Source organism: Sinocyclocheilus rhinocerous, unplaced genomic scaffold (assembly GCF_001515625.1).
Source record: "Sinocyclocheilus rhinocerous isolate Xijiao unplaced genomic scaffold, SAMN03320098_v1.1 scaffold140, whole genome shotgun sequence".
Classification (NCBI taxonomy): Eukaryota; Metazoa; Chordata; class Actinopteri; order Cypriniformes; family Cyprinidae; genus Sinocyclocheilus; species Sinocyclocheilus rhinocerous.
Genome location: NW_015642053.1, coordinates 3,253,411 through 3,263,989, shown reverse-complemented (window position 1 = coordinate 3,263,989; position 10,579 = coordinate 3,253,411). Strand labels below are relative to the sequence as shown.

General features: G+C 34.1%; 2 protein-coding genes across 3 annotated transcripts in view; one reads left to right on the top strand and one right to left on the bottom strand.

Annotated features, from left to right (window-relative positions):
* The window catches only part of LOC107755527 (palmitoyltransferase ZDHHC6-like), an 8,483-nt gene extending 1,121 nt beyond the window's left edge, over positions 1-7,362 (top strand). The window contains exons 2-11 of one of the 2 annotated variants that reach the window (XM_016572345.1): positions 371-896; positions 1,470-1,561; positions 2,679-2,838; positions 3,067-3,228; positions 3,366-3,419; positions 5,072-5,239; positions 5,353-5,394; positions 5,487-5,632; positions 6,396-6,442; positions 6,531-7,362. In XM_016572345.1, coding sequence (XP_016427831.1) covers positions 630-896; positions 1,470-1,561; positions 2,679-2,838; positions 3,067-3,228; positions 3,366-3,419; positions 5,072-5,239; positions 5,353-5,394; positions 5,487-5,632; positions 6,396-6,442; positions 6,531-6,631 — 1,239 coding nt within the window. In that variant the 5' untranslated portion in view covers positions 371-629 and the 3' untranslated portion in view covers positions 6,632-7,362. Of the gene's footprint in view, positions 1-370; positions 897-1,469; positions 1,562-2,678; positions 2,839-3,066; positions 3,229-3,365; positions 3,420-4,020; positions 4,075-5,071; positions 5,240-5,352; positions 5,395-5,486; positions 5,633-6,395; positions 6,443-6,530 lie in introns of both variants that reach the window. The other variant, XM_016572344.1, reaches the window with a different exon arrangement.
* A 243-nt stretch (positions 7,363-7,605) lies between these two features.
* LOC107755409 (long-chain-fatty-acid--CoA ligase 5-like) overlaps positions 7,606-10,579 on the bottom strand; it is a 5,820-nt gene continuing 2,846 nt past the window's right edge. Inside the window, exons 2-8 of the mRNA XM_016572192.1 lie at positions 9,861-9,973; positions 9,688-9,776; positions 9,495-9,611; positions 8,582-8,725; positions 8,374-8,475; positions 8,156-8,227; positions 7,606-7,740 (exon numbers count right to left, since the gene is read on the bottom strand). Of these exons, the coding sequence (XP_016427678.1) occupies positions 7,606-7,740; positions 8,156-8,227; positions 8,374-8,475; positions 8,582-8,725; positions 9,495-9,611; positions 9,688-9,776; positions 9,861-9,973 (772 nt within the window). The remainder of the gene's footprint in view (positions 7,741-8,155; positions 8,228-8,373; positions 8,476-8,581; positions 8,726-9,494; positions 9,612-9,687; positions 9,777-9,860; positions 9,974-10,579) is intronic.

The following is a 10,579-nucleotide window of genomic DNA, read 5'->3' as shown; positions in this document are numbered from 1 at the left end:
TTAATAGGATCTGTCTGTCGATAGATAGATAGATAGATAGATAGATAGATATTGGTAAATACGATCCTGAATAGGATCTGTCTCTGTCTGTCGATAGATAGATAGATAGATAGATAGATATGAATGGGTAAATAATAGATAGATAGATATGAATGGGTAAATAATATAGATAGATAGATAGATAGATAGATAGATCTATTTATACAGATACCGTACTAATTTATAAAGTTATACAGAAATAAACTGTGGAACAAAAGTTAACTGTGGTATTTTGACTTAAATTATAGTTACCCTGTTAACATTTTGTGTGAGGTGAGTCATTTAGATTCTGTCTTCTGTTCCTTGTTTTCTCCACTTTTCTTCTCTTCAGATGGATGGTTTGGCTTTAGCTCGAGGATAGGGTGATCAGAGGATTAGTACGGAAGAATGCCACACGCTGACAGAGTCTGGAACTCTAGGAAACGGCTGGCCCCTGTGACTGGTGACATAGCCGATCGCTGGTTGTTTCGGAGAAGACAGAAAAGATGCCCTTTGACCTCTTTAAGTCACTGCAGTAAACACAGACAACACGCCTGACCATTTCACCTGTTACATTGAGGACCTTAAAGACGCTGAAATCCACCGAAACAATGAATATTCTGTCTGCTATAATCGTGTTTGAGAACCTCCATGAGGTCAAGAGGCTGTTCCACTGGGGTCCGATCATCGCTCTGACGGTCATCGGCATGTGCTCCTCCATGGCCATACTGGACTCCATCATCTGGTACTGGCCACTGGACACCACAGGAGGCAGCATCAACTTCATCATGCTCATTAACTGGACCGTCCTCATTCTTTACAACTACTTTAATGCCATGTTTGTAGGCCCTGGTTACATTCCTCTGGAGTGGAAACCGGTAAGTCTGTTTTGGGCTGTTTTCAGAATATTACAGTTTTTGAAAGAAGAGTCTTATGCTCACCAAGGCTGCATTTATTTGATCAAAAAATACAGTAATATTGTAATATTATTACAATTTAAAATAACTGTTTTCTATAAAATATTTAAAATATTTTTTAAATCGAATTTATTCCTGTTATAGCAAAGCTGATTTATCAGCTACCTTTACTCCAGTCTTCTGGTTCACATGATCCTAAGGAAATAATTCAAATATGCTGATTTGGTGGTCAAGAAACATTTCCTAATATTACGAATATTGAAAATGCTTTTTTAGGATTATGTTCAAAAGACAGCATTTATTTGGAAATAGAACTATTTTGTAACACTATAAAAGTCTTTACTGCCACTTTTAATCAATTTAATGCATCCTTGCTGAACAAAAATATGAATTTCTTTCCAACAAAATCTTACTGACCCCAAACTTTTTAACAGTATAGTATAAAAATATTTTAAAGCATGTGTCTGTTGTATGATATTGTCTGCATTCAGCATGTCTAAAATGACTTATGTTGTTGTCTGTGTTTTCTAACAGGAGAATCAACAAGATATTATGTACTTACAGTTCTGTAGATTGTGCCAAGGCTATAAAGCCCCAAGGTCACATCACTGTCGCAAATGTAACAGGTAGATTTGTCTCAAAAACAGACTAGTTTCTATTAATAATGATGCATTTTAAAGCTGAAGTGTGTCAATACAATATCAATAAATAACAATGTTTTCCTATCCTATTTTAATATGCTTAGACAATTATAAGTCATTTGTAGGTTAATTTTCCAAAAAATGCGACCTCAACCAGCCCAACATGGCAACATTGGAAAATATAAACATAACATATTTTTCTTAAATATATACATACATGTGTGTGTATTTATATATACATAATCAATATACACAGTACACACACATACAGTATATTATGTAATCAAAAACTTTTATTTTTGATGCGATTAATCGCGATTAATTGTTTGACAGCACTACTTATTTTCTTTAATAACAAATTAAATAAGGTCTGTTTAATCCATAGTTTGCTTGTAAGGATGTTTCCTATGTTTCCCACAGTGAATATTGATCAGAAATTCATCTTTTATTTTAGATGAAGGTGATTCTTAGCCCCAAGGTCACATCACTGTCGCAAATGTAACAGGTAGATTTGTCTCAAAAACAGACTAGTTTCTATTAATAATGATGCATTTTAAAGCTGAAGTGTGTCAATACAATATCAATAAATAACAATGTTTTCCTATCCTATTTTAATATGCTTAGACAATTATAAGTCATTTGTAGGTTAATTTTCCAAAAAATGCGATCTCAACCAGCCCAACATGGCAACATTGGATCAAGCAGTGGTGTTAGTTCGGGGTGGGACTATTAGTTTGTCTACAATGGCAGATAGGTGGCATATTTGAGAAGCCTGACTGAAAACAAATTATTATTGTCAATCTTCGATTTGATGATAGGTGCATAAATTACAGACTTCAGCTTTAAAGGGATAGTCTATCCAAAAATTTTGTCCCAAACCTGTATGACTGTCTTCTTGAAAAATGTCTTTTTTTTTTTTTTTGTCCATGCAATAAAAGTCCCCATCATTCTCGAAAATAGTTATACAGGTTTGAAACAACATGAGTAATTGATGACTGTTTATTTGAATTAAATCCCTTTAAGGATTCAATTATTATTAAACCACTATGTGCTTTATATGTCAAAAACGTATAGTGAATATAAAAATGGTTTCTTGCCTCAGGTGTGTGATGAAGATGGATCATCATTGTCCCTGGATCAACAACTGCTGTGGTCACTTGAACCATGCGTACTTCACCAGCTTCCTTCTGCTTGCTCCACTGGGCTGCATACATGCTGCGCTAATATTTATCATGACCATGTACACTCAACTTTATGATCGGGTAAGTGTTTTCTCACATTGTCTCACACTTTAATTCTAATAGCAAGCAACAGCTGTAGCTTTGACACATAATGTACATGTAATGTAAAATATTACCTCGGTGTGCTCGCTAGGCTAAGCTAAGATGAGCTTTTATTGAAATGTTCATACATTTTATGACTAATGCTCGGGCTGAGTTTTCTAACTCATGGTTGTTGTGATTATGTGCTGCCCATTTTCTTGGCTTTAGATCTCATTTGGTTGGAGCTCTGTGAAGATTGACATGAGCGCTGCTCGGCACATCCACCATCCCATCATGCCTTTCAGCATTGCAGCATTTGCAGCCACTCTCTTTGCACTGGGACTGGCACTGGGTACCACTATTGCTGTTGGGATGTTGTTTTTTATTCAGGTAGGACATGATTTGTCATTTTGAATTGACTGCTCTTCCTTTCTTTGCTTCTTTATTTTCTTTCACAAAAAAAGGTCTGTTTAATCCATAGCTTGCTATATAAGTGAATTTTGATCAGAAATGTTCTTTTCTTTTAGATGAAGGTGATTCTACGAAACAAAACCTCAGTAGAAGCATGGATTGAGGAGAAAGTAAGCTTGTTTACAGTGTGCTTATCAGCTAAATGAGGTAAACTAATCCAGTATCCCTCCTCTAATCCAATACAAAGCAACACTCTTTCAGGAGTAGTCCTTTAAAGACTTCCCTGAACTATGAGCACTTAGTGTCATCAACATCTACAAACATAGAGGTGCTAAATGTCTTTTTAATTGACCAGTCCCTCAAGTTCAAGAATCTAGACAGCTGGAAATCAATAATTATGTATATATAAATACACACACATACAGTATATATTTTGAAAATATTGACATGTATATATTTATTCATATAATTAATATTATATATAAATATATTTAAAATATAAACATAACATATTTTTCTTAAATATATACATACATGTGTGTGTATTTATATATACATAATCAATATACACAGTACACACACATACAGTATATTATGTAATCAAAAACTTTTATTTTTGATGCGATTAATCGCGATTAATTGTTTGACAGCACTACTTATTTTCTTTAATAACAAATTAAATAAGGTCTGTTTAATCCATAGTTTGCTTGTAAGGATGTTTCCTATGTTTCCCACAGTGAATATTGATCAGAAATTCATCTTTTATTTTAGATGAAGGTGATTCTTCGAAACAAAACCTCAGTAGAAGCATGGATTGAGGAGAAAGTAAGCTTGCTTCCAGTATACTTATCTTCTAAATGAGGTGACCTAATCCAATATTCTTTCCCTAAGCCTGAATACACAGCAACACTCTCTCAGGAGGAGTAGCCCTTTAAAGACCCTGAACTATGAGCGCTTAGTGTCATCAAAATACACACACATTTAGGTGCTGAATGTCTTTTTAATCGACCAGTACTTCAAGTTCAAGAATCTAGACAGCTGGAAATCAATATACACTACTGTTCAAAAGTTTGGGGTCGATCAGATTTTTAAAAATTATTTCTGTTATTCTCACCAAGACTGCATTTATTTGATAAAAACTACAGTAAAAAACAGTAATCTTGTGAAATATTTAATTATTATTATTAATTTATTTATTTTGCTTCTTAATATTTTATGGAAATTATGATACCTTTTTCAAGATTATTTAATGAATAGAAAGTTCAAAAGAACAGCATTTATTTGAAATTGTTTAACATTTTCAAATTATTATAATATATAATAAAATAAAAAATATTCTCACTTCTGATCAGTTTAATGCACCATTGCTAAATAAATGTATTTTAAGTCATTTCTTTACAAAAAACTTTCTAACCACAAACTTTTGAACAGTTGTGTAGTCATTCAGAATTTATGTTTAATTAATTTTGAAATGTAACTGAAATGGAATGTAATAGAAATTATTTGTCCTTAAATTAACACTAATTTAAAAAATATATATATTCCATGTAATCTTTCAATTGAGGTTTTAACATTCATAAGGTAACAATAATTACAAAACAATAGCACAATGCAGTTTAAAATAGAGTTTAGCATACAGCACAAAAATATTGCATGTTGACTCTCCAAATGCACATGTACAGTATAAACATTCAAATCGTGTGTTTATTGGGTCTTTGTGGCTAGATGAGACCTTATGGAAGTATAGGACAAAAGACCACCTCTGAATTCAGTAAGTCATGTGGGCTTTATTACATTAAAGCAAGAATCTCTGTGTTCCCAGGCCAAAGACAGAATCCAGTACTACCAAACATGTGAAGACTTCATCTTCCCCTATGACTTGGGCAGCAGATGGAAGAACTTCAAGCAGGTGTTCACCTGGTCCGGCACCCCCTTAGGAGATGGAATCGAATGGCCTGTGCATGAGAAGTGTAACCAGTATACTCTAACCGTATGTTCTCAACATAATACATATTACTGATCATCCTTTAGGTATCATATTACAGTTTAATACAGCTCTATAGCTCAGTTTGTAATGATATTTTTTATTTCCTCTTTATTCAGATTGAGCAGCTGAAGCAAAAACATGATAAACGTCAGAGGAGTGTGAGTATTGCCGGAATCACTTTTAAACACTAGAGGGCAGCATTTATTTAGGGCAGCAAGGACTGACACAATGGTGACTGTCTGCTTCACAGGTGGAGTACAGAGTGGTGGAGGACTACAATGGTGCTTGTTGCCCTTTGGGAAAGGGACTGAACACTTTCTTTAGGACACCTTGTACAGAGGAACCCAGGATCAAACTCACAAAGGGGGAGACCATCTTTGCTACAAGAGGAACAAAGTGAGCCATTGGTTTTAGTTACTTTATTGGTCCATAACTTCCAATGGGGAATGTTGAAATATATATATAAATTTTCCCACATGCTATTAGACCAGCATGTTTTTCCATATTTTAGCCAGTTTTAATGCCATGTTATAATATAATATAATATAATAATGTTTGGGGTCAGTAAGACTAATTTCTAATTCATTAATTATTTGATTCAGCAAGAATGCATTAAATTGATCAAAAGTGACAGAAAATACATTTATAATGTTACAAAAAAATCTACTTCAAATAATTGCTGCTCTTTTGAATTTTCTATTCATCAGAGAATCCTAAAAAAAAAACAATTATTGTGGATTTCACCAAAATATTAAACTGCTTTAAACTTTGATAATAATAAATATTTCTTGTGAACCAAATCAGCATATTAGAATGATTTCCAAAGGATCGTGTGACATTGAAAACTGGCGAAATTGATCAAATTCAGCTTTGCCATTACAGGAATAAATTGAAAAATTATTCTATTTTACAATACATTAAAATAGAATCTATTTATTTTAAATTTTGACACAATTTTACTGTGTTTACTGTGTGATCAAACAAATGCAGCCTTGGTGAGCATTTTTTTAAATGTACCAAACCCATACGTTTTAACAGTAATGTAAAATATTAGGTCTTGATGTTTTTGGAGAATTTTTTTTGTTTTGTTTTTTTTTACTTTTTAGAGTAATTTATTTTATATTCTTTTTTTTTAAAATATGTTCTTGTTAATCAACAGATGGTGGATGTATGGAGATAAAGTTTTGAATGAGGAACAGGCAAAAGGTAAAGTTTTCAACATATTATATGATCAAATTCAGCAATTAAAAGTGTTTCGTAATTTTGATGTTTAAAATTATATCTCTCCCTAAAGCTGGAGTTCAAATTAGAGGATGGTTTCCACGCAGATGTGTTGAGAAGTGTCACTATGACTCGGCGAATAATTCAACAAATGAAGAAAAGAAAGAACAATGATGCAGAACTATATATTTCACAGCTCGCTTTGAACAGAGGACCTAATATTAGGGCCTGAACCCTGCTGAGATGCAAATTTCTTTCTGATTCTTTTGTAAAGCTGTTCAATGGCACCAGCGCTAAGTGTTGAGGCAAATTGATACTGACAGACACCCCAAAGTTATTCACTTGCGTAACTTAATGACATTTCATTTCCAAAGAACAGCTGCCAGAGAAACTGGCAAATGAGAAAGAAATAGGGGTTTTATTAAAATGGGATTGGGGCATATGGCAGTATATTCTCTAAAGGGGGTTATTAAGATGTTTACTTGAAACGTATTTCTTCTTCTTGCCTTTCTTTCTCTTTCTCTTGCTCTCTCTCGTTCGTCGATGCCCACACTGATTATGCAAAGCTTTTTTTCCAATTGTAACAAGGTCTTTGTCATGCAAATTGTCTGAATTGTTTATATAATGGAAACAACAATTTTATTTTATTTTTGATGGCTTGCTTTTTTGTAAAACTGATGTCAACCTCGCTGAAGTTTTCAGAGACAAATAAACAACCGTGATCGGTATAGTAATTTCGTAAATTTATTTTCTTCGTTTTTTTAATGGAAAGCAACCACAAAATTAGTTTCTACTCCACAAAGCACCTGTATGTAAATACAATTGTTTAATTGATGTATTGACTTTGACATGTTAATGTTTTCACATTTTCTTCCTTGGAAAAAAAATAAATGAACATTCTTTGGTATTCATTACATTTTTTAAGGATGTTCATACATTTGTTTTATATTAACATATCCAGACAAATCATATATGTCTTCATAACTGACAATGAGTCTCTTGGGCACAGATTAATACATGCAGTTAAAATTGATACAGTGCTTATAAAATATTTCATCTTTGAGCAAATATAGAAAAACATCACAACACAAACAGCACTCATAAATACATGGTCACACCGCAGGATATCCTCAGCTTTTATTAATGCACTACATGTTAGCATAAAGACTCTCAATCTGAACTTTAAAGAATTTAGTGAGATCTGCCCGTTTGGCTTTCAGTGTTGGAGTGAGGAGACCGTTTTCTATAGTGAACATGTCGGGATGCAGGTACAGGTCTTTTACCTTGAAAAGAGAACATTACTATATTAGACGTTCAATTAAGTGAAAAGAAAACCACACAATATATCAAAATGACATCAAAATCCACCGATTTATTTGTTTAAAATTGTTTTGGACTATTTTCACTTGTAAACAGTGCTTGATCTGTGCATAAACTGTACCTTCAGACGAGATGTCTCATTAAAAGTTAAAAATGTCTTGATGGATTACAAAACCTCAGATTTTTGCTTCACAAGACATTAATTGATCAAATGGAGTTGTGTTGTGGGTTATTGTGATGTTTTTATCAGCTGTTTGGACTCTCTTTCTGACGGCATGAGATCTGATCTACTTTCAGCAAATTTTCATTTTTGGGAGAACTATTTCTTCAACAATAATATATGCTTATAATAGCCTAACGGATCATAAAAGTGCTTACTTGTTCAAAGGACTTCAGCCCTGCTTCACGCCCCAGCTTGTTAAGGTCAGAGATGATTGCTTTCTTTATTTCCTACAAAATAATGACGATTATTAGCAAAACTTAATATGTAACTATTTTGAAAATGCCACACAAGTAAACTAGCAGAAATCCTTCAGACTCAATTTTTTGCATGTATGTATTTTCGAAGGTAAACTATGTAAATACACACCGCATACCTGATTTCTACAAAGCTCCTCTAGTGAACCTTTCACTCCCAGTATTTCTGCAAAACCTGGCAATACTTCAGGGTCTGGCACCACTATGGCCACCAAAGAGGACTGGACGCATTCAATTGAAGATATTAGGCTACATAATAATAAACTTCAAAATGTAAAACCAGAATTTTTATCATCAGAAATAGCAAGGAATTCATATTAATTTCACCTGTAAACTGTCACCATGCACAAACACTTGGGCGACTGGAGCGCTCCGAATGTAAACGTTTTCAATCTTTTCTGGTGCAATGTATTCACCTTGAGCCAGTTTGAAGATGTTTTTCTTCCTGTCGATGATCTTCAACACTCCGCTCTGGTAAATTGAACACAAAACATAACTTCCATAAACATCATTAAATCAACAACAAGTCATGTTAATTTAAGGTCAAGATTTTGCCTTGATTTAATGTTTTTCAAAGAAGTCTCTTACGCTCATTAAGGCTGCATTTATTTTGATTTAAAAAAATGCTGTAATAATGTGAAATATTATAATTTAAACCGTTTTCTATTTTTATATATTTTAAAATGTTGTTTATTCATGTGATGGAAATGCTGAATTTTCAGCATCATTACTCCAGTCTTCAGTGTTACATGATCCTTCAGAAATCATTCTAATATGCTGATTTGGTGCTCAATAAACATTATTATCACAGATGAAAGCAGTTGTGGTGGAAACTATGAAATCTTATAGAAATATTTTGAAACATTTTTAATGTCTTTACCGTTACTTTTGATAAATTTAATGCATCCTCGCTTATTGATATTATTCATTTCTTTTAAAAATTCTTATTAAGCCAACCCAAGCTTTTGAATGGTAGTTTACTGTATAGTAATGTATTTTGGGGAAAACGGGGTCAAACAGGGTGTTTCTTGGAGTTTATTACCATTGCATTATTTAAACGCAAAAAATATTAAGCCTCTTCCTCATTTTGGAGCTAAAAATCATGCACATATTGTATTCAGCTTTAGGTTTTGTGACTTTGTGTCCTTGGCTGCCTGCTGATATCACAACACAATAGACCTATACATTTCCTTCCTTCTAAGGTGCATTATTAAAAAAAAGAGAAACCAAGGGATCTCACAGGCAGCCATTTGCCGATATCTCCAGTGTGCAGCCATCCATCTTGGTCTAAAGCCTCTGCTGTCTTTTCTGGGTCATTGAGATATCCACGAAACACATTCTTCCCTTTGACACAAACCTAAAACGAAACAGAAAAGCCATAAGAGGTTTCAATTACATTTTAGTATATGGTTTATAAAATTATGTTCCATTACCTCTCCTTCACCGCTGGATGCAAAGTAATTCATTTCCTCCACGTCAACAAGTTTGACAATATTGCATGGAATAGGAACTCCAACATGACCTGAAATCAACAGTATACAAAATTAGTCAGTGTGTTGTTTCACACACACAGACAAAAACATGTTTTTCAGTTACAGGAACCCACCAGTATGCCAGTCTCCCGGCATTGTGAAAGAGCAGGCTGCAGTACACTCTGTCTGGCCGTATGCCTCGAATATCTGGAAGCAGGCCAGTGATAAAGGGGTCAGCATTGGGTCACTGTGACACCAGATCAATACACATACATACATATACACCCTGTTTAACAGTGGCCATGTTTTTTAAGTACACAATAAAGCAATAGTGCATCACTTTGTCTTTTATAAGCCAAAACAGGAGCAATACACTGTAAAAAAAAATCAGTGACATTTACGGTAAAATACCGGCAGCTGTGGTTGCCAGAACCGCACCGTAAAAAAAATGGTAGCAACATTTTAGGTTTTACAGACTTAACTTAAATTCACAATACAATACCGTATTTCATTAACTGATGTAATGTTAAAGGTGGGGTAAGCGATTTTTCAAAAACGCTTCAGAAAACTGATTCGGACCGAATAGCAAAACAAACTTGTAGCCAATCAGCAGTAAGGGGCGTGTCTACTCATGATGTGGAGAAGAGAGCGTTCAGTCCGAGCCGAGCAACAGAAAGATAGAGATGGCGGATAAAAAACAAAAGAGGAAAATGTCTGCGGAACAAAAGAAGGCTTAAGGCAATAAGGCAAGAAGTAGGACCCGTGTAAATATCGGATCAGCTTTCCAGCACTGGAGAGAACTCAAGGAGCGGAAGGCCTGCGATCGGACGCCGAGGTTGCTTTGTTTCTTCTC